A 24762-nucleotide genomic window follows, 5' to 3' on the forward strand; every position below is an offset into this window, starting at 1 on the left:
GTCATGCTTTGGCCTGATTTGTGCATTTTAAAGGAGAATTACCGAAAGTAATGTAAATACACTCATGATCTTTCACAACAAACAGAGCTGGATCCCCATAGACACCTTAATCACCCGATTCCTATTTATGTGAGATAAAGTGTTTGTAGCCCTCAGAAGGTATGTATCCTCTGGGATCTCCATGACAAAATAATTACCTCCTGCTTCCTATTCTTCAACTATTCATGAATCTACGTGATTTCATCTGGCTTCTTATTAGAAGGGGCAGCCCAAGAAACAGAGTTACTCTGATCTTTCATTATCCATCTGATTGTTAATAGTCATCTAGTAGCACAAATGACCTTCCTCTGAACTGACATATTACTGAGAGGCTGTAACAATGTCCAGGGAAAAAATTTCCGATAATAATGACGTCGATTGTGGTTATGATTATCATCCTTTACCAAGTATAAGGTATTATGGGGATTCTATTATTTTCTTATCAAAGCAATAGTCTTCAGGCTGGATGTTGTTGGGGGATACCTTTTATTATTTCCTTTTTACAGATTAAGATATCGAGGCTCAAATGGGTTAAGTGACTCATCTAAGAAGAAAGACTGGCAAATACAGGAGTAAAGCTCTTGTTAGTTGATTCCAAAGCCAGTAGCATTTTTCTCCTTCAATGTCTTTCTGCCTCTAGAGAACTTGAAGCCTTTTGGGCAAACACTAGAGTAGTCTCCAAAAAAGATGTTTTCCTTCTTTCAAGGACTGAATTTCTGATAGAAGATTCACTCACATTTGAAGGTACTGGACTTACATGTTGATTGCTCAGGAAGAAAGGTAAGCCTCTAGATCAAATCTACTGTCTAGCCATTAAGTTGCAGGAGCAGAGGTAATCAGGAAAATGCATCAAGACAGCCATTACTCCTTTGGTTTATTCAGAGATTTGGTTTAAATATTTTGAATAATTCTTTTATTTCTTTTATACAACTTGAGTAACTTCAATAGGTTGAATATAGGTTAAGCATACCTTATCAGAAATGTTCGGGACCAGAAGTGTTTTGGATTTCAGAATTTTTTGAAGTTTGGAATATTTGCACATATATAATGAGATATCTTTGGCATAAGATCCAAGTCTAAATGCAAAATTCATTTATATTTCATGTGTACCTTATATGCAATGGCTATAGTAATTTTATACAATATTTTTTAAATGGTTTTGTACATGAAGCAAAGTTTGTGATAAGTACTTACAAGTGGGATTTTCTACTTGTGGCAAAATGTTGGTGCTCAAAAGTTTCAAATTTTGGAGCATTTCATATTTTGAATTTTTGGATTAGGGATGTTATATGTAAACACCAATGAGTTCCTATTAGAACATGTGTAGTTATCATGTGGCATAAATAAACAACTCAAGAAGGCCTTAAGTCCCTACTTTACAAAGTATAAACTTGTATTATTTTAAACAAGTTATTTAGACTATTTATAGCTCAGTTTTCTTTTTCAGGGAATATGATAATATTAGTTATCTTGACTAATTCTAGAATTGTCAAAAGAATTGAATGGGGTATCAACATGAAATTTTATTGTAATCTGGAAGCCCATGCTAATATTTTTTAAAAAAGAAGAAAGGGTGATTAGTAACTGAGGAAGAAATTAGGGTTTGAAACAAATCATAAAACAGACTGAAATACAGATGTGCAAAATTACATGACACAACTAATTATTAGAATGAGGAGACCTGATCTCAAGTTCTAATTCTGCCACTAAAGACTTACCTGGTGTTGGACACACAATTTAGTAAGGGTATCATGGACTAGCTGATGGACTACAGTGTAAGTGAGATCAACAACCATCACATGATTCTAGGCAAATGAGAAAACAATGCTCTCTCCTTGGAAATGGAGAATAAGAATATTCTGATCTAAATGTAATGTTCATAAGTTTAGGTAACTTAGTCTACTAAACATCCTGACATCAGAGAATGTATCTTGTACATCAATGTAGGCTTGGCAATTAGCATGCAATCTGAGGCGCCATACCGAATTAGTGCTTATAGAGAGGACAAAAGAATGAATAGCATCCAGAAATTTATGTGGCTTATTGGTTGATATTATCAGAGGTATGTTTCTTTTTAACTTTTTGAAGATTTTAAAAGGTTGGATATGGTTATAAACATTTGTGGATCCAGTTCTTGCAATTTAATTAAGACCTGGAAAGGTAGGTTATTTGCACAAAGGCAAGTGAACTGGCAATGTTTTTTATTCCTAATTTCATGTTTTCAATTATCCATAGTGACTTTCAATGATAGATTTAATTACTCAACCATTCAATCAGTCAATTAAACAAGTTACTATTGTGTGCTTAGTTTAGGTTGAATGTAAAAGGTTTAAAGGAATTTTTCTTTTTGGTAAAGAGCTAAGATTTAGCTTCAGAGTGACTTGGCTTCACATCTCATCTGTTCCAGTTAGTAATTAATCTGATGATCTTGTATGCATCTTTTCTGTACCTTAGTTCAGTAATCTATGAAGCTAGGAGATTAGGATGCATTATCTCTAAAATCCTTTCTTTAGGGACACTCTATTAACTATTGATAATTTAAAGTTGCATCCTGCTGTCATGGACGTGTTTTAGGTCCAGAATTTCTGGAAAACAAGCAATTGCAATACTGTGATATGCACAAAATGGACATGCTGACGGATCTCAGCAGTCCTCTCTCCATTTATCATTCTGATTTTGTTTTCTCATTGTTACAGGGCAGCCCCATACTTCCTAATGGAGAACATTACAGAGGTGACTGAATTCATTCTTGCAGGGTTGACCGATAACCCCAAACTGCAGATCACACTCTTTGTAATCTTCCTTTTCATCTACTTCATCACTATGGTCGGGAACCTGGGGATGATTGGGTTGATTCTATTGGACTCTCGTCTCCACACACCTATGTACTTTTTCCTCAGTAATCTCTCCCTGGCAGACTTTGGTTATTCCTCAGCTGTCACTCCAAAGATGATTGTAGGATTCCTCACAGGAGACAAAATGATGTCCTACACTGCTTGTGCCACTCAGTTCTTCTTCTTTGTAGCCTTTATCACAGTAGAAAGTTTCCTCTTGGCCTCAATGGCCTATGACCGCTATGCAGCAGTGTGTAAACCACTGCATTACACCACCACCATGACAACAAATGTGTGTGCTTGTCTGGCCATAGGCTGCTATGTCTGTGGTTTCCTGAATGCCTCCATCCACACCGGGAACACTTTCAGGCTTTCTTTCTGTAGGTCCAATGTAGTCGATCACTTTTTCTGTGATGCCCCTCCTCTCCTGGCTCTCTCATGTTCTGACAACCACATCAGTGAGATGGTTATCTTTTTTGTGGTGGGATTCAATGTCCTCTTTTCTATCCTGGTAATCTTGATCTCCTACCTATTCATATTTATCACCATCCTGAAGATGCGCTCATCTGAAGGACGCCGGAAGGCCTTTTCCACTTGTGCTTCCCACCTCACTGCAGTTTCTATCTTCTACGGGACAGGCATATTTATGTACTTACAACCTAGCTCCAGCCATTCCATGGGCACTGACAAAATGGCATCTGTGTTTTATGCCATAGTCATTCCCATGCTGAATCCACTAGTCTACAGCATGAGGAATAAAGAGGTTAAGAGTGCCTTTAAAAAGACTCTTGGGAAGGCAAAGTCTTCTGTAGGATTCAAATTTTAATTATATAGAATTCACAATGCTGTGTCATCCACCTCAGACTAATCTCTGTTAAATCCAACATCTGGGCTTCCTCCGGGACAGTTTCTATGGACAATATTTTTAAACCTGTGTATTGGTCATACTTTCTTTGTTCATTAGGCAATTCCTATTTTTTGTTAAAATTTGGGCATTTTAAATAATAGAATGTAGCATATCATAGAATTTATGTCTCCTCTCCCACTTAGGGCTTACTTAGTTAGTTAGTTTTGGTGGTGACGTCTATTTTTTTTTGATGATTTTCCTGGGTTACTAATGTTAATTCTGTATTATTTGTCATGTGTGGCCATTGAAGTTTCTACTTAGTTAGCTTAGTGGTCAACTAATAATTGGACAGATTTTTAAAAAATGCTTTAAACCATTAATTCTCTGAAGCCTTACATATGTGCTTGGTAAGGAGCTTGTCTTTAATGGCCCAGCAGTTTAAATTCTGCCTTAATTTTCATTTACTGTTTGTTCAGAGCCTCAAAGTTAGCCAAAGATGAAAGATTATGTCCTTCTCCAGCCTTTTCTGGGCAGGCATGGGACCTTGCACAGATACATGCTTTTTGTGATTCCCTAGAAATATGTGGTAGCTTTTCAAGGCCTTGTATGGATTTATAATGTCCTCAAAAATTTCTTGTAAGAATCTGGTCAGATTATTGTTTGCTTCAACTGATATTTACATATTCAGGCAATTGCAATGTTAAGCAATTGCTGCACATTGCTTTGACAGACAACCTAGGATTTTTCTGACTGTGACTTGAGTCAGGTGAAATAAAGACAAAACTGTGAATGAGATTTTTCTATCTGGCAGGGAGCTGGCAGATAGGTGAAATAGTGAAATACTCTGGGAATGAGGCCTTTTAGGAATCTCCAAACACATTTTGCTCACTCAGTGGCTGTTCAGCTGATGTTTTTCTCAGCTACCATGATTCCGTATTTATTGGTTTTCAAGGTGACTACAGAGGTGAGGAAGAGTAAGTTAAAATGCCACAAAGTTCACTATTACTACTGAGAGATTTAGCCATTTTTTTTTTAATTGCTGCAAGCCTTTGGTTAATTTCTAGAGTTTTGAAAATTTGTATTATAAACACTTTTGCCTGTGTTGTCATTATTTTTATGAAGGAACAGGATTTTGGAGGTCCTTACTATGCCATTCTGGAAGTGTTCCTCCCATCGTTTTTAATTTAAACTTTCTCTCTTATACCCTTTCTGAGTACATTCTTTTTTTTTTTTCACATAATACATATAACTTGTGGTTATGTATTTATCTGTGAGTTTAAGTTTTTAATGTCTCCCCATTAGACTAAGGACTATTTATGCAGAAATTATATCTTCTTTTCTCTGTTCTGTATACTACACATTGGGATCTAACACAATGGCTGGCACCTAGTTGGGACACAGTAATTATTTTATTGACTTAATGTAAGGAGAAATGACTTATGCAAGGAGAAATGAATGTCTTCTCAATGTCATGATAATTAAGGTGAATTTTTGAAAGCAAGGGTGCCTGGGCCTTCTTAAAGTGTTTATTGTCCTCCTTCTTCTTGTAACCATGTAGAGTTACTAAGGAAGATAATGCCAAGTTGTGATTATTCTTAAAGATTCCTTTGTATTATCATGAAGAAATGAGTTTTGAGTATCTCCTTAGGATGCATGAAGGTGGAATAAGCATCACTTACAAAAAAAAATTGCCAAAATTTCTTCAATTTTATGACTTTTATTGAGCCGATTAGAGAGCTAAGAATATAAAGTAACTAAGTAACCCAAAAATCTAATAAAAGATGCATCTCCAAAAATAGATGGAACAGGAGCACTTGCCTACCTGTGATAGATCTCCTGGGTTCCATACACAATGGCAGAAGAATTTAGCTAAAGTTTTAAATTTAAATTAATTATTAAAGATATATGTGGGCCAGCATGATAATACAAATACCTTGCAAATGCAAACACAAGGGGAATTTGTACTTAATCTTGGGTTCTTCTCCACAAATCTCTCTTGATGCTTACAAGAAAGATTGGGGGGCAGGGTGAGATTTCTTAAAAAGATTCTCTCATAATGCAGACCTAGGAGAGGGAAGTAGCAGCCACTGCAGAAAGAGCATAAAACCCACTCATATTCCTCTCCCTTATTTCCCAATGAAATAGAAACCTTAAGCTACAATTACCCTTAGGTACTAATGAAGATTCATTGGAATTCAGATAAGAGAAGATAATAAAACCCTCTACCCATGAGGGTGGATCAGGTCTATATGTTGGGACAAGACCATTAAAAGTGTACTATACCCAGAGAAGGTCAGGATCACTGAGAATGGCCCGCACCCCTAATAACCAGGAGCAAATGTCCTGTGTAAGACTGAAGCTGTATCAGAACAATAGAAAAGGAACCTTATCATCATCTACAACCATGCAATCAGACATTAAGTAATAAGTAAAAACACTGCTGCTAGGAGGGGGCCATGAATATGGAGATCTTTTCTGAGATGCAGGTGCAAAAGAAAGAATTGAACCTGAGGGTGGAATAGATATTGAGAAATATATTGTGATAAACCAGCCCCCACCCTAAGCACATGGTAATGCTCTTGGTATGTGAAGCCTGTCACATGTGGTTCACTGATGGTAACTGTACCACAACAAAATACAACTCCAGTTCAATTTATAACTAGATTGATGCAACCCTCCACACTAGAGGCATAAACAAAATACAAGAAGAATGTGGGTTAATTTTCAGGCATAAAAATTATTTACCTCATGCTATCCTGTTTTACATAAGATGCTTGGCTTTCAACAGCCACAAAAATTCACAAGGCACACAAAGAGACAAGAAAACACAATAAACTGGTGACAAAGCAATCAACAGAATTGTATACAGATATGACAGACATGTTAGAATTGTCAGAGTTAATACAAAATAAATATGATTAATATGTAAATATTAAAGTCTTCAGTGGAAAAGTTGGAAAACATGATAATCATATGGGTGATTTTATCAGAGGGATAAAAAATTGATTAAGAAATAATCTAATGAGAATGTCAGAAATAAAAATATATAGCAGAGGCAGAATGTTTTTTGTGTTAATTGGTAGACTCAACAAAGATGAGAAAAAAATTAGTAAAATTGAAAACAGATCAATATTATTTATACAAACTAATACACAAAGAGAAAAAAAGAGTGAAAAACAGAATCAAAGATGGATGAACTGTGGGACATATTTGTAATTGAAATCCCAGTAGGAAATGGAAGAGATAAAAGGGAAGAAGAAATATCTCTACAATGGGTGAAAATTTTCCAAAAGTAATGGCAAACACAAAACCACAGATATAAGAAACACAGAGAAAATAAATCAAGATAAAAAACAAAATAAACACGCACATACACACACACACATACCCTTCTACATGTCATATTCAAATTGCTGAAAACCAAATATAAGAAGAAAATCATAAATGCATTCAGAGAAAAAAAATTACATACATAGGAATAAAAATAAGATTCACAGCTGATACCTCATTAGAAACAATGACAGCCAGAAAAGTCTTTCAAGTGCTGAAAGAAAATTTAAAAACCCTCTTAAATCAGAATTCTACATGCAGTGAAAATATCATTTAAAAATGGAAGAGAAATAAAGACATTTTCAGACAAACACAGGCTGAGAGTTCATTATCAGCAGCCCTGTACTTCCAGAAATATTAAAGGAATTTTTTAGGCATAAGAAATATGATACCAGACAGTAACTTAAATCTGCACAAAGAAATGATGATTACTAGCAATAAGATAAATGAAGATGAAAATAAACATGTTTCTTATTTTTAAATGCCTTAAAAGATGATTGTCTAAAGCACAAATAGTAGCAATGTATGCTATATTCATAGCATATGTAAATGGAGAATGAATGACAACAATACTATAAAATATTAGAGAGAATAATTGGTGTTATATGACTATGAGGTCCTTACACTGCTTGTAAAAATGGTACAAATATTATTTTATAAGTAGGCTTTGACTAATTCAAGACATATATCATAAACTCTAGGACAATAACTAAAATAATTTTTAAAAGAGGTATATAAATAATAAGTCAATAGTGGAGATAAATGGAATTATAAAAATAATTCATTGGAAAAGGAAAAGACAAAGGAAACAAAGGACAAATAGAATAAATAGAAAACAAACCCAGGAATTTGGTAGATTTTAATTCACCATGTCAATAACTACATTAAAAATAGTGTAAACTTACCAAATTGAAAGACAGAGTACCAGATAAGCTTTTTAAAAAAAACAAGACCCAAATGCATGCTGTCTACAAGAAACCCTCTTTAAATATAAAGACATAATGTTAGCCTATCTAGTAAAAGTAGAAGTCCACAAAAACATTTATAATGAAAACACTAATAAACAAAGCTGGAATCATATTAAAAATATCAGGAAAAGTAGACTTAGAATAGCAAATATTACCTGGGAAAAGAAAGGATGCAGCATGATGATAAAAAGGTTAATTCTACAAGAAGACGTAACAACCCAAAATGTGCCTGTACCAAGTAAGAATGCTACAAAATAATGACATCAAAACTAATAGGACCTAAAGGAAAATATGTGGAGACTGCTAAAAACTGTGTGTCCCTTCAAAATTCATATGCTGATATTTTAAATCTCAATGTTATGGCCTTTGAGAGGTGTTTAGGTCACACGAATGGAACCCTCATGAATGGGACTAGCATCCTAATAAAAGAGTTGCCAGAGAGCTCCCTCACCCTTTACACTTTGTGAAGACAATTATCTATAAACAGGCCCTCAACAGACACCAAATCTCTCAGTCCCGTGATCTTGGACTTCTCAGCCTTCAGAAATGTGAGAAATAAATTTCTATTTTTATAAACCATCCTGTCAATGATCTTCTGTTATAGCAGCCCAAGTGGACTAAGACAGAGACTTTAAAAAATGTTTCTCCCCCATAATTTATAGAAAAAGTTGACAGAAAATCAGTAAGGATAGGACTGAATATCATCAATCAACTTGTCCTAATTGACATTTAAAGAAGATATGCCTGACTCTTGGACATGAGGGGTCTAGGTATAGGTCTATGGATCTGTTTCCCTACCCGCAGGACCTAATTGTGTGATTTGGGAGTGTGTAGGAGAGATTTGTGAGCTGATCTTGTGTGGGGAGGGAGACCACATGAACAGAACTAAGAGGAGAATGTGGAATGTATTTGTGCTGCTGTGCAGGCACAGGACACCACCCTTCACCCCAGAAATAGCAGCTGTGCTTTTTATCCTTGCTGTAGACACTTGCAATCTTGTCCCACAGTGCTGCCTGAGCACTGTTGCCTATTGAGGAACCTGGCTGGTTTGGCCAGAAGCCAAGGAGGGGGTGCAAACTGAACCCCACTCTGTCTACTAAACTTTGGATTCTGGAATGCCCTGATAACATGAGAGGGTTCTTTGGAGGTGGTGGGGACATCTCCACTCTTTTAGGATTCTCCAGTGGCCTGGGAACTGAACTTTCACCCCCATCAGGCTCACTAGACTCTGGAGCACCTGGATGCAAACTTGCCTGATCCAGCCCCACCTGGCTGTGTCCCTTGCATCAGCCTTGGAGGTGGAGGATCACAAGAAGGGGCCTCCTGGGAGTTCCAGAGCCCAGCCCAGTAGCTGGAAAATCTGAGTGATTCTTCTGAGAGACCAGGGCCGAGCATAGTTGCCGTGAATAATACCACATCTAGTTCTCCCCTGCCAGCATACAACCTACTGCCAGGGTGGTCAATGTGTACAGCCCATTTCATCATTAGCTGATTCACAAACAGGCCTTTGCTAACTCTCCACCACAAGCACCTACTGGTCTGGAGAAGAAACTGGAGGTTCCAACATATTTTTTTAAATTTTAGATTGTTATATGAGTACTAATGCTTTGGTTACATCCTTTGCCTTTGTACCACCCAAGTCAGAGCTACAAGTGTGGCCAACCCCCAAACAGTACACACTGCACTCATCCAGGATGATACAAGAGGTATTAGTTGTTGACCATTTTGCTAAGTAGTACTCCATGGTATACATATACCAAATTTTATTAATCCGCTCATGTATTGATGGACTCTTTGGTTGTTTCCACATCTTTACATTTGTGAATTATGCTGCTATAAACATTCGAGTGAAGATGCCTTTCTTATAGAATCTCTTTTTTTCCTTTAGGTAAATACCCAGCAGTGAGATTGCTAGATTAGATCGTAGTTCTACTTTTAGTTCTTTGAGGTATCTTCATATTACTTTAGAATTAACCCAGTCGGTCAAAAAGAAAGAAAAAAGAATAAGAAAATGAACAGACTTCAAGAACTATGGGATTATGTACAATATATGCACATGAGAATTATAGGTATCCTTGAAACAGAAGAAGTAAAAGTAAAAAGCATAGAAAGCCTATTAGAGGGAATAATGGAGGAAAACCTCCTAGAGATTTAGACATCTAGATATAAGAAGGTCATCAAACTCCTGGAATATTGATTGTAAATAGGACATCTCCAAGGCACGTAGTCATCACACTGGCAAAGTCAAAGTGAAGGAGAAAATCCTACAAGTTGTGAGATGAAAGCATCAAGTAACTTACAAAGGAAAACACATTAGGCTAACAGTAGGCTTCTCAGTAGAAACCTTGTAACTAGAATTGAATGGAGTCTTATCTTTAGTCTTCTTAAACAGAATAACTATCAGACAACAATTTTGTATGCTTCAAAACTAAGTTTCATAAATGAAGGAGAAATAAAATCTTTCCCAGAAAAGCAAACACTAAGGGAATTTGTCAACATTAGACCTTCCCTACAGGAAATACTTAAAATAACTCTACGCATCAAACAGAACAATCAATACACACCAGTGTAAAACATCCAAAAGTAAAAACACTCACAGCTCTAACAGCACAATAATACAAGAAAGAATACAAAGCAAAAAGAATTGTTCTTTTTAAAAGGCAAATAAAATGATAGACCACTAGCTAGATTAACCAAAAATGGAAAAAGGGAATTCAATTTTTTTGAATTTGTTTAGACACATTTTGTGGCCTAAAATATGATCTATCTTGGAGAATATTCAATGTACTGATGACAAGAATGCATATTCAGTAGTTTGGGGGTATACTATTCTATAGATGTGTTAGGCCCATTTTTTCTGAAGTTCTATTTAAGTCCAGTGGTTCTTTATTTATTTTCTTCTTGGGTCATCTGTCCAGTTTTGTCTGTGGGGTGTTAAAGTCCCTGGAAATTATCATGCTTCTGTTTATCTCTTTGTTTAGATCTAGTAGGGTTTGCTTTATGAATCTGGGTGCTCTTGTGTTAAGTGCACAAATATTTAGGATTGTTATGTCTTGTTGAATTGCTCCCTTTACCATTATATAATGACCATCTTTGTCTTTCTTTACTATTATTGATTTAAAGTCAATTTTATCTGATATGAGAATGGCTACACCTGCTTTCTTTTGGTTTCCATTTGCATGAAATATTTTTTTCCATCCCTTCGCCTTGAGTCTGTATGAGTTCTTGTGGGTTAGATGTATTTCTTGGAGAAAGCAGATACTTAGTTTGTATTTTTTTCATACATTCAGCCAGCCTATGTCCCTTGAGTGGAGCATTCAAACCATGCATGTTGATTGACAGAATTGATATGTGAGATGCTGTTCTTTTCATTCTAGTGGGTAGTACCTTATTGCTTCGTTTTACTTCTTAAACTATTGTTTTCTATTAGCTCCGAGCTTTAGTTTTTGGGTGGCTTTACAATGGTGGCTGTCTATTGTGCTGATCTGTGTATAATAGAGTTCTGAGTATTTCCTGCAGGGAAGATCTGGTCTTGACAAATTCCCTTAGTGTTTGCTTGTCTGGAAAAGTCTTTATTTCTCCTTTATATATAAAACCCAGTTTTGCATGATACAAAATTGATCCCAAATGGAAGGTTTAGATGAAACAAGGCACACTTAGTTTTGGTCATACCTTTTTCCTTGCTCAATTCCAAAAACAGGTTTTGTGGTGCTTTGTGCCTGTTTATTGCCCCAAGCAAAAACACAACCCTTAATATGGAACTTGCCTACCCATCTTCAGATTCTGATGGTAGAAATAAAAGGTGTATATTGCCCTTCAAAGGGAGATCATGAGGTGAAACTCCTTTGACCGTTGAGGATTTCTGGGCAACATGGCTTATCTTCAAGAAAGCAATGAGGTTTTCAACATATGGTGCTAGAACCACAGGTGTGTCCTAGGGTTGCTCAGCTTTGCCTGTATCTCAGTATTTTTAGTGTATCTCATACACTGAAGATGGAACTTTGTTCTCCAATTTGCTCTGTTGGCTTAAGTAGTTCACATTTTGATTCCCCTCTGTCTTATGTTCAGCTTGCTATTAATAATTATTTAACACACACTCTAACCTCACAATTATGTGGTGAGATATTTGAAATTAATTCATGGTGGCTTCCAAGTTCCCTAAGACATAAATGATTTATTTTGGAGACAGTGGACACTTTCAGAAATGAAAGGCTTTTTCGTAAAAACAAGATGCTGTAATTGGTATTTTATAGGTAGTATTCATTGAAAGTTTACTGTGCAGGAGGCTCTGTTTTAAGCACTTCCTAACAACCATATGAAATAGGTATTATCATCTCCATTTTATAAGTGAAAGAATTGAAGTGCAGAGAAGTTACATAACCAATAACCTTGATATAAATTTTGGGAAGACATGCTGCCATGGGCCAACACAACTTACATGCCACTCCAGCCTGGTTTTCATTCCCTCTCATGATTCTGTCTAATCGTGGCCAGGAAAGTTCATGCTAAATCTCTTCTAAAGATGTTCTGCACTATCGAGAAGAAATAACTTCAAGTAATGTAAATGCACTAGTGTTCCTCCTCAACAAACTGAACTAGGTTTTCACAGACAGTTTAATTGCTGCGTCTCTAGGTGCCTGGGGTGAGAGACTGGGGTTGTTCTCATGGGTACCCTAGTCCCCTGAGAACTTTATGTACATACAAATCCCTCAGTCATTGTTGGTTTCCAGTCATCGGTCTCCAACATCCTAACATGATTCTAATTAAATCATGTTAAAGGGACCAGCCTGTCTGCCAGAGGCCTTTGGGTGTTCATGTATTGATCTTAATGTAAAAGGTCGTCCGTTTTCCTAAGTGGCCTTATTGCACACTGGTTTATTACTGTGAGCCTGTGGTTATTGCCAGGGATGAAACCCCCAGGTAAAAATGATGTCCACCGTGGGTATGACGACCCCTTCTCCGAGCTGCTCAGCACGTTGCGGAGTGCATTCAAACTTCACCCAATTTCTCCTCACAGCAGCAGTCTTGTGTGACACGTTGGAGAATATTTTATAATTTCCACCTAGTTGCCTTTTTTCTATGTCTTTCTGCCTCTAGAGAACTTCAATTCTTGTCGCTAGACATTAAAAATTAACTTCTTAAACAGACGCTTTTCTTTATTCTTTGAGTGGGACTTGCGATTTGAAAATCCCAAGTGAATTTGTGTCATCTTCCTTGAAGAGCAAGGTAAGTTTCTAAACTCAGTTCTACAGTCTGTTTAGATTGTGGTAATAGAAGACATGGTGTGTAAAGGTCTAAGGGAAAACATTTTCCCGTGGAGTAGTCAGAGTTTAGTATTCCAGTTTTTAATACTTTCATGCATTCATGGTGTTTAGCTAGAGTCCAGATATTACAACAACCTCCATTAATTAGGAAAATGGTGATTTTATTCAAATAATAGATGATATTATTCTCATCATTTAAAATCTCTGTGCATAGGAGGGGACTTTGAAAATGGTGGGCTCTCAGTAAATGTTTGTTGAGGCAATGAGAGAACATATAGATGAAAGAATAAATGAGTCAGTGAGTAAATAAATAAAGAAATAAATGAGTCAGTGAATGAACAGTGAGCACATTATGAATGTATATGGTTCTGTGTTACTGAAGCACAGTCTCTTGCATAACTTTGCATAGGCTATTCAGAGGCTATTGATGAAAGGTTTTAGACTTTTAAAAACAAGGAATTCACATCAAGGATACAATTTACATTATAACCCACTGCATGTGTGCATGCAAACACACATACACACACACACACAGCAAAAAAAAACTTTCGTGGAGCCCCACTTGCCCTTTAAGGTGCAATGCATCTTTTCTTTTTATTCTTTTCTATCTTAAATGAGCTAATGTATACAAAACCCTTAGAAGAGCATCTGCACATAGTAAGTGCTTTATGTGTTGGAGATCATTACTAGTAATAGCAGTAGTATTTAATTTTATTTACTTTTTGAAAAAATACTGGTCCTGATCTACTGTTTGATTTCACCACCAGCTAATGGATCATGACCTACCATTTGTAAAATACTGGGTTAGCACAATTTGCTATAAATTAATTCTCAAAAACTAAGTTAACCTAAAACACACTTAGGAATGAGTTATGTGTTGGAGATTTGATGAATACAGCAAGTTATATTAAGAGTAACATAATTACATGTACAAAAATAATAAATATAATTTGTTTTATATTAACAAAAGGCATCTCATCAAGTATTATTCTTGATTGTATTTCAAAATACAGATAAATATATTCCTCTTGTGTTTAAGTATTTTTCACTGAGTATATTCTCAGGGGAATTTTATTTTTTATTGCAGCATATTATGTGGGTACAAATGTTAAGGTTAGGTACATTGCCCTTGCCTCCCCTCCCCCCTCGAGTTAGAGCTTCAAGTGTGTCCATCCCCCAGACGGTGCACATCACATTCACTATGTATGTAATTACCCATCCCCTGGTCCCCGCTCCCACCTGCCTGACCCCTGATAAAGGTTTTTTTTTTTTTTTTTTTTTTAACATTTTGGTTACATTTTACATCTTTGGCTCTCCCTAGCAAGGGTTAGAGGTATGCCCTTCCACTCGGGAATTTCAAAAAAGCTATTGACATTATATTGAACACAATGTAAAATATATTAAATAAAATTATATTAATAAAGAATATATTCCTATGAAAATATCAATACAATGCATGTGAATTCTGTTCCCTATAGATAGAATCTTCTAGTCTCAAAGCAGTATTATTGAAGTTGTTACTTAATCCCTCAGTAGGAATTGCTTTTTACAGGTGGCTTTTATACAGTAGTAATAGCTTTTTTTCCCCTTATTTTAGCATATTATGGGGGTACAAATGTTTATGTTAAGTGTGTTGCCTTACCCCTCCCACCCCCTCCAGAGTCAGAGTTTCAAGCATGTCCATCCTCCAGATGGTGCACATCTCACTCATGTATGTATATACCCATCCCCTCCTCCCCCCTCCCACTGCCCAACACCCAATAAATGTTATTCCTATATGTCCACTTAGGTGTTGATCAGTGAAACCAACTTGCTGGTGAGTACATGTGGTACTTATTTTTCCATTCTTGTGATACTTCACTTGATAGAATGGGTTCCAGCTCTGTCTAGGAAAATATAAGAGGTGCTATCACCATTGTTTCTTATAGCTGAATAGTACTCCATGGTATACATATACCACATTTTATTAATCCACTCATGTATTGATGGGCACTTGGGTTGTTTCCACATCTTTGCAATTGTGAATTGTGCTGCTATAAACATTTGAGAGCAGATGTCTTTTTTATAGAGTGTCTTTTTTCTTTTATGTAGATACCCAGTAATGGGATTGCTGGATCAAATGGTAGATCTATTTGTAACTCTCTAAGGTATCTCCATATTGCTTTCCACAGAGGTTGAACTAGTTTGCAGTCCCACCAACAGCGTAGGAGTGTTCCTCTCTCTCCGCATCCACCTCAACATTTATTGTTTTGGGACTTTTTGATAAAGGCCCTTCTCACTGGAGATAAGTGATATCTCATTGTGGTTTTGATTTCCATTTCCCTGATGATTAGAGATGTTGAGCATTTCTTCATATGTTTGTTGGCCATTCTTCTGTCTTCTTTTGAGAAGTTTCTGTTCATGTCCTTTGCCTACTTTTTGATAGGGTTGTTTGATTTTTTTCTTGCTCATTTTCCTGAGTCCTAAATCGATTCTAGTTATCAGCCCTTTATCAGATGTGTAGCTTGTGAAAATTTTCTCCCCTTCAGTAACAGCTATTTCTTCACTAGTTCAGTCATGCAATAAAAATTATTGACTGTGTGATGTGTGCCATGCACTCTGCTAGGTACATGGATGACAAGACAATTCAACTAAAGCTTTCCTAAGTTTCAATCTAGTAGGCAATGGATACTCAAACATAGAAGTATAATATGGTTTCTCTAGTAACTTTGAAGTAGCTATATCTCCATTTTGCATAGAAAAAAAATATAGCTTTGAAGTAGCTATATCTCCATTTTGACCTTTAGAGAATGTAGAAATCATGTTCAAACTATTAAGTTAAGAAGCTGATATCCAAACTCAGGTGATAGGAACTAAAACTCAGGCACTTTTTTCTACCTGAGAATAACTCACAGTTATGAAATGATTTAATCATTCTGTCTCTTCAGTTATTATCTATTATGTTCTCAGCTATATGTAGATGCTTTGGGTCATACAAAAACCAAATTTAAGGCAGTACAATTTATTGTTTATACATGTAGGTTTGGTTTCAGACTGGTTGGGGTTTGGATCTATTTGAGCCAGGACAATAGTGCCTGGCAGGAAGGGCGATAGGGCTTACCCATGATGGTGCTGATATTGTTAGAGTTACAAAGACATGGTCTCTAGCATGCATTTACTATCTACTGGAAAAACAGAACTTCAATATCTACTCCTTAACCCCGACCCTCTCTCAACTCCCAAATCTGCATCTTGCCTTAGTTTTCCTTTTCTGAACTTTCTCAGTGACTCATCTGGGGCCTCAGTTCTTACCAGGTGTGACCTGACCTAAGTGGCATCGTGGCCTGCGGTGGTTACCCTGGAGACGTGACTAGCAAAGAGATCAGGGGTATATTTTGAAGGTGGAATTAACAGTATATCCTCATAGATTGCAGGGGGAATGTAAGGGAAAGAGAGCCAGACTCAAATAATTCTGGTATTAGGGGATTATTTTTTAAAGACTTTGTCAGTTTTGACCAGATATTTAGCATGGATTTTGAAAACTGAGGAGGTTATTTCATAATACGATTATGTAGTTGGGTGAAATAATTGGTACAACCTTCAATAAATTCCCTAGAGAAGTCATGCAATGAAAGACATCATCTCAAAATTTGTATCTATTATTATTCCTACAGCTCAGCCCCAAATTTTCTGTTGTTAATATTTGTAAAAATAATATGCTTGTTTAAACAAATTTGAATTAATTTATGAAGTCACTCGCATAAACTTCTTTAGTGTTACTCCAGTAATTTCGTTTCTTTTATTTTTTCCCCTGACAATTGTATATAGTGCTACTACTATTAATAATATTTAATGATAGTGATATCTATAATTTTATTGAGTTCTAACTATATATGGGAAGTATTCTGAGTGATTTAAACATATCAATTAATTACATTCTCCAAACATCCTTGTGAGGTACGATTATCATTATCCTTGCTTTAAACTGAGGCACAGACAGGTTGTGACTTGTCTAAGATTACCCAACCAGTAAATGGAAATGCCAGAATTTGAAAGTAGACAGGTCATGACCAGAGAACATGTTCTAGTTTTTTTTTTATTTCAGCATATTATGGGGGTACAAATATTTAGGTCATGTATATTGTCCTTGCCCCCCCCCCAGTCAGAGCTTCAAGCGTGTCCATCCCCCAGATGGTGCACATCATACTCATACCCACCCTCTCCCCCCACCTCCCATCTGCCCGATGCCTGATAAGTGTTATTCCTAAGTGTTTAGGTGTTGATCAGTGAAACCAATTCAATGGTGAACACGTGTGGTTCTTTATAATAACAGTATACTGCCTCTCTAAATACTTGTGTTGTTTGCAAAGCACATTTTAAAAATTGATATAAGGATCTTGTGATGTAATAAAGTAGAAAACACAATGTTCACTTTACTTTTTCTGATCAAGAACCTACTAAAGCTCAGGGATATGTATGTTGCTTGTCTTGGCAATTAAACAAGGATGAACATCTTTATCCTTCTGTGCTGCTTCCCTAAAGAGGATGAAGGAAGGCGTAGGCTGTGCAGTGCAGTGATTAGTCATGATTTTGAACTTTTTACACTCTTTTTGACATGACTCCTAGGGAGGACATTTTTTTTTTGAGGCAGAGTCTCACTCTGTTGACCAGGCTAGAGTGCCGTAGCATCAGCCTAGCTCACAGCAACCTCAAACTCCTGGGCTCAAGCAATCCTCTTGCCTCAGCCTCCCAAGTAGCTGGGACTACATGAGTTCACCACCATGCCCAGCTAGTTTTTCCTATTTTCAATAAAGACGGGGTTTTGCTCTTCCTTAGGCTGGTCTCGAATTCCTGACCTTAAGCAATCCTCCTTCTTTGGTCTCCCAGAGTGCTAGGATTACAGATGTGAGCCACCATGCTAGGCCAAGGAAGATAATTTTCTCTGAGAAGTGAAAATGAAACTATTCTTTCTTAGAGCTCAGATGGATCCCAACTGCATGGACAATAATCTCATACTTCTCAGGATTTCACATCCAGACAGGCAATGGGGTATTACTGTTCTCAGGCAATTATCTAGTAGGACACAAGGGAAGAGTAAATGAGATAGCATTTATTCTTTTCAGACTACTTGGCACATAGTAAGCGTTCAGTTAATATAAGTGCTACATGATTCAGGAATGAAAGTTATAAAAGTAAGAGTAATTGATAGAGAAAGCACAAACTTTAACCTGAATGAAAAAGCAATAAATATTTTAAAGATAACCGAGCAGTCATTTGGAATATCTGAGTGGGGCCAGGAACCAACGGGTATAGTACACACTTCTACAGATTGTAAGGTGGAGATCAGAGGATGCCAGCCTCGGGGTTGTGGTGAACTCTGCATTGGTTATAGGATCATGGTGTGCTCATGTCATTTGAGTGACATGAGTGTGCTGTGAGCCCTCTCCCATGCATAAGTAATTTATCCCGCTTTCCTTGTTTTAACAGGTGAAACACAATTTCAAAAGAGCATCCATGGAAAATAGCAGTGAAGTGAATGAGTTTAGACTCTTGGGGCTGACTGATATTCCAGAGCTGCAAGTGCCCCTCTTCATAACGTTCACCCTCGTTTATCTCATCACCGTCATTGGAAACCTGGGGATGATTGTGCTAATTCTGCTGGACTCCCGTCTCCACACTCCAATGTATTTTTTCCTCAGTAATCTCTCGCTGGCAGACTGTGTCTACTCCTCTGCTGTTACTCCCAAAGTGATGGTTGGGCTTCTCACAGGGGAGAAAGTTATTTCCTACGGGGGATGTGTTGCTCAAATGTTCTTCTTCGTGGCTTTCGCCAGTGTTGACTGTTTTCTACTTGCTGTCATGGCCTATGATCGTCACGCGGCAGTGTGTAAGCCCTTACGTTACACCGCCACCATGACTACCAGTGCGTGCACTCACATGGTGATGGGCTGCTACGTCTGGGGCTTCGTTGAATCAGCCATCCACACTGGGCTCACCTTCCGCCTCTCCTTCTGCCATTCAAATGTGGTCCACCACTTTTTTTGCGATATCCCCCCAATCCTGGCTCTTTCCTGTTCCGACCTCTACATGAATGAGATTGTGCTCTTTATCTTAGCAGCTTTCAACGTTGTTTTCGCCCTTACAGTTATCTTGACGTCTTATCTGTTTATACTCATTGCCATCCTGAGGATGCACTCGGCAGAAGGACAGAAGAAAGCCTTCTCCACCTGTGCTTCTCACCTCACTGCTGTCACTATATTCTATGGAACTGTCATCTTCATGTACCTACAACCCAGTTCTAGTCATTCTATGGACAATGACCAAATGGCATCTGTGTTTTACACAATAATAATTCCTATGTTGAACCCAATAGTCTATAGTCTAAGGAATAAAGAGGTTAATAATGCTTTCAAAAAAGCCATGGAGAAGATGAAGACTCTGCTCAACAAATAATTTTAATTAGGGAGATTAGACAGACTATAGTTAAATCAGTTATCTATTGTTGTGTAACAAATTACCCCAAAATGTTGTGGCTTAAAACAATGGTTTATTATTTTTGATAAATATATGGGTAGGGTATTTCCTTTGCTGCTTTCACCCAGGCTCACTCATGAGATTGGAAGTTCACATAGGCTTGATGGTCCAAGGTGGCCTCATTCACATTTCTAGATGTGGGTGCTACCTATTCTCCAGGTCACCTTAGTTCTTCTCCACATGGCCTTTCAACCTCCAGAGGCAGGACCAGTTTCCTTACATGACATCTGCAAGCCAGTGTGAAAAAACTGCAAGGATTCCCAAGTTCATATAGCATTTCTTCTGCAACATTGTTTTGGTCAGTGTGAGTCAAAAGCTGACTTAAATTCAAGTATGAAGAAAGAGATTTCACATATTGAGGAAAGGAGCTGTGAAGAATATGTAGCCATAGTTAATCTAGCACAATTAAAAATTAGGCTAACCTGCTGTAACAAAGAAAGCCAAATATAGTGGCATAAAAAAGATAGAATTTTTTTTTCTCAAATAGCAGTAGGTGTAAAAATGAACTGTCTAAACTGCTGAGGTGCCTGTCATTCTGGGATCCAGGTTCTTTTCACATTATCACCTTCTACCATCTCCTGAAGTGTAGTCTATCCTCATCACAGCTATTCTACCTGGAGGGAAAGAGAAAGAGAAGAGATGTAGGAAAAACAAATTCTTTTCTAGAAAGTAATGTAGTAGCTATACACATTACATCTGAGCATATTTCCACTGGGAAAGGTTCAGTCATATAGCCACAACTAGCTGCAAAGACAACTTTGACATTTAATCTCTAGCTGAATGAAAATGTGCTTACCTGAAATTCCAATACTCTGGAAGAAAAAGAGAATGGGTTTGAGAAAAAGCTGTAGTCTATCACACAATTTGTACCTGAAACTGAACTGCTAGATTTATCCCCAAAACGGAGTTTCTAGCTTGTTTATTCCCCTTTTGTCTAGACATGGCATTGCTTCTTTAAAAACCCTTTGTTGGGCACCCCACTTAAATTGCTACCCTAAGTAATCTCTTACTTGTCGCGCCCGCCTCGCCAGCAAGGAAGACGCGGCAACAGGAGTTCTTCTGACCGTGCTTTAATGGGGTTCCCTTTAGACTTACATGATGCGGAAGACCCAGCCCGGCAGCGCGCAGGCCACTATATACCCCAGAAGTACAACCCCTAAGCTGCGATAGGCCGCTCAACTGTCGAGCCCCCAAAGCATTAGCCCATATCAGGACCCTTTGTTTGCATTCTCGTGCCACAGGGCAACCGACAATTGTGCCTGCGCTGAACTTGTTAGCTGCTCTAGGCAAAGCCGGAAACAGGCGCCAACTTGTAATGGCGTTGACACCGCGCCCCACATCTCCCCCTGTTTATTAATTTAATGAGAGCTGAGCAACCGTTCAGCACCATCCTTCGACCGTGCGATCAAGGTTGCAGAGCCTCACTTTCACCAGCAACCACCTATCCTCGTGCAATGAGCACAACTCGGAGGTGTGCAAAGGCTGGCTGTGGGATAGGAGACATGCCTTATTTGGTGCAATGGGAGAGACCCCTCAGAGTGCAAAGGCCATGTCTGCTAAAATACCTGGGGGTAGGAGCAGGTGCAACCCAAAACTAGGCTAACCTTTTAGCATGGTCAACCACACCTGTGCAGACTGTCTCAGTTCAAGCGCAGCAAATGTCTGTGCCAATACCACATGGTCCGTGGCTGCAAGACCGAAACAAAGTCATAGAGCTAGGAGCTTCAACAGGAACAGGAATGTATCTAGGCAAGCAGGTAACAATGGCAGAGGGGTGAGACATGGCATTCCAATACAATGTATAATTGCACGTATTAGAGGAATAGTTCACATGTGTACCAGAGGGTTTTTCTGTGGATACCACCCAGATAAACGGGGGCCAAACCCAGACAGGTATAGGGGCAAAGGTCGCATTTTGCCCTCCCGCAATCACCCTCACAGAACCCTCAAAAGAGTCGCTAAGATTCCATGCGAAACTAGCATTCCCTGCCATACCCCCAGCCACCAATGGACAGGGGAGCCAAGTCTGTGCAGCTTCCGTTAACCCCACACAAAACACAAAGTCCCCTTTAAGGAGAAGGATCTATTTCCCTCCAGATTACTACTCTGTGTGTCCAACGGCATGTACGCAGTGCCCAGGGAAACATTAGTAGAAGAGAAGCGAGGGAAAATTGGTGAGTTATGTGTCACAGGCATCGGCAGGGGAGGCACTGACAGGATCCTCCAGCGTGGCTCCGCTGCCATCCTCGCGATCATCCATGCTGTCGTCAGGAGGAGTAGCCAGCACGTCTTCATGCTGCTCCAGAGGCTGCTGCACCTTTCTGGTCAGCCGCGTGGGCACCCAGATGGGATTGTCCTGGTCCTGTGGAAAAATACAAATAGCTCCCCTGGATCTCATTAACACTGGATCCGGGCCTTTCCATAGATTAGACAACACATCTTTCCACTTCACTAATTCTTTTTGTGGCGGAGCAGGCATGACATGCCTGTCTGCTGCCGAACGTCCTTTGACATCTAAATTTAAAAAATTTAAAGTAAAGAGAGCAAAGGAAAGGTGTCCTTTGGGTGATAGCCCTAGCTGTAGGGCATCTCCCCCTTTTTGTTTTTGTAAGTACATTTTGAGCGTGCCGTGAGCACGTTCCACGATGCCTTGCGCTTGAGGGTTGTAGGGAAGACCGGTACGGTGCTCCACACCCAAGCGAGTGCAAAACTGCTGAAAAGATTTTGAGGTATAAGCTGGGCCATTATCTGTCTTAATAACCCGGGGCTTGCCCCAGGCTGCCCAAGCTTTTAGGCAGTGAATGATAACGTAACTTGCCTTTTCTCCAGCCAGAGGCGTGGCATGAAGGACGCCTGAGCACGTGTCAACAGACACGTGAACATACTGAAGCTTCCCAAAGGATGGGACATGAGTTACATCCATTTGCCACAGTTGTAGAGGACGCAAACCCCTAGGATTCACGCCCGTATGAACAACAGTGCGATAAGGAGCACAATTTGGACATTGCAGTACAATCTCACGAGCATCTGCACGTGTGATGTTGAACTTAAGTCGTAAGGTTTCAGCTGGCACATGATAAAGTTTATGAAAGTCTATGGCGGCGGCGTAGCCATCAGACACCCAGAGGGCGCGAGTGGCGCGATCTGCCATAGCATTTCCCGCAGCCATAGGTCCAGGTAACAAGGAATGAGCTCTGATATGCTGAATGGAAAATGGGTTTTTCCTATTTTGAATAGTATTCCTAATTTCTGTAAATACAGAAAAGACTGTACTCTTGGCAAGAATGTGAAAGGAGTTCTCTAACTGTTTAACTGCGTTGACCACATAAAAGGAGTCTGAGATGATGTTGATAGGTTCAGTGATGGTACTGAGAACCAGACCGACTACGGCACACTCTACTAGCTGAGGAGAAGAATAGTTAAACTGTTTGGTATACACCTTGTCCTGAATGACATAGCTCCCAATACCCGTCTTAGAGCCATCGGTATACACATCCAAGGCATTAACCAAAGGTAACAATGAAGTTACTCTTGGGAAAATAAGCTCGTTTTTTATTGCAAACTGCAGTAAGGCATGTCTGGGATAATGGTTGTCAATGCTCCCTGGGAAGGTGCATTTCAATATGGCCCATGTATCAAGATTGGCACATAAGGTGTTTACCTGATTGGCAGTATATGGACAAATCAGGCTATCAGGGTGACGTCCAAAATGGGACACAGCCAAACTAATACCCTTTAAAGCTATCTCGGCCACACAGGTAGGATAATGGCCAATCACCTTTCCTGGAGAGGCTTGAGGATGCACCCATAAAAGGGGACCATCTTGCCAAAGCACTGCCGTAGGGAGCGTAGGAGAAGGGAGTACACAGAGGGAGAAAGGATCATGGTGTTGAATGCGCACTAGTTGCGCCTTTTGAATGGCTTCTTCTACCTTATGAAGAGCCTTTAGGGCCTCAGGAGTCAAAGTTCTAGGAGACGTGATGTGTGAGTCTCCCTCTAGAATCTGAAATAATGGCTTCAGTTCTGCTGTGGTAAGACATAGGAAAGGTCGAAGCCAATTGATATCCCCTAGCAGTTTTTGAAAATCGTTTAAGGTCCTCAAAGCATCTCTTCGGATGGACAGTCTTTGAGGCACAATTTTGTCAGGGAGAATGCTACTACCAAGAAACGCACCTACTTCTCCCTCTTGCACCTTTTCTGGAGCGACCAGCAAGCCTTTTTCCTTTAAGTGAGCCTGAAGGGACGCATAAGCTTGGCGAAGTACGCTATCATCACAATGACACAAGAGAATATCATCCATATAATGTATAATTCTTACCTTTGAAAACTTCTGCCTAACCGGCTGGATAGCTGAGGCCACATAAAGTTGGCACATAGTGGGACTGTTAGCCATGCCCTGAGGCAAAACCTGCCATTGATATCTTGCATCAGGCTGCTCATGGTTTATGGAAGGAAGCGTGAATGCAAATCTGCTTTTATCTTGAGGGTGCAAGGGAATAGAGAAAAAACAGTCTTTAATGTCCAAGATAATTAGACTCCAATGTTTAGGCAAAGCTGAGAGAAGGGGCAGTCCTCTTTGAACAGGCCCCATAAGCTGCATCTGGGCATTAATTGCTCTAAGGTCATGCAACAGTCTCCATTTACCAGACCTTTTCTTAATCACAAAAATAGGAGTATTCCAAGGAGAATGAGAGGGTTCAAGATGCCCAAGAGTAAGCTGCTCTTGCACTAGATTATGGGCCGCGAGTAACTTTTCAGAGGGTAAGGGCCACTGAGGTACCCACACTGGCTCCTGTTTTCCAGGGTATGGGCAGAGGATCCCCAGCGGCGGCGAGCGGCCCCAAAGAAAAACCCAGCCCTTCCCAAGGCGGGGCATGCGGAGGTGGGCGGTACCGCTCACAACCTGCCGCTTCCAGAAAAACCGGTTCCTCTTTCTTTTCTAGTTCCTCCCCCGCCTCCTCCCCTGA

At 39.0% G+C, this 24762-nt stretch overlaps 2 protein-coding genes across 2 annotated transcripts; both read left to right on the forward strand.

Annotated features, from left to right (window-relative positions):
- The first annotated feature begins 628 nt into the window (after positions 1-628).
- LOC105863166 (olfactory receptor 5B12) lies at positions 629-3893 on the forward strand. Its single transcript, XM_012749980.2, has 2 exons — positions 629-819; positions 2736-3893. The coding sequence occupies exons 1-2, from the start codon at positions 797-799 to the stop codon at positions 3697-3699; spliced, it is 987 nt and encodes a 328-aa protein (XP_012605434.2). The 5' UTR covers positions 629-796; the 3' UTR covers positions 3700-3893.
- A 14882-nt stretch (positions 3894-18775) lies between these two features.
- Positions 18776-19714, forward strand: LOC105863167 (olfactory receptor 5B12-like). Its single transcript, XM_076001368.1, has one exon. It carries the CDS (start codon positions 18776-18778, stop codon positions 19712-19714), a length of 939 nt encoding a protein of 312 aa, XP_075857483.1.
- The last annotated feature ends 5048 nt before the right edge of the window (positions 19715-24762 follow it).

Source organism: Microcebus murinus, chromosome 4, assembly GCF_040939455.1.
Source record: "Microcebus murinus isolate Inina chromosome 4, M.murinus_Inina_mat1.0, whole genome shotgun sequence".
Taxonomy (NCBI): Eukaryota; Metazoa; Chordata; class Mammalia; order Primates; family Cheirogaleidae; genus Microcebus; species Microcebus murinus.

Coding starts and splice junctions, on each gene's coding strand:
- LOC105863166 (XM_012749980.2), top strand. CDS start 797: ATGTTGATTGCTCAGGAAGAAAG. Junction 820..2,735: donor TTGATTGCTCAGGAAGAAAG/GTAAGCCTCTAG, acceptor TCATTGTTACAG/GGCAGCCCCATACTTCCTAA.
- LOC105863167 (XM_076001368.1), top strand. CDS start 18,776: ATGGAAAATAGCAGTGAAGTGAATGAGTTTAGACTCTTGGGGCTGACT.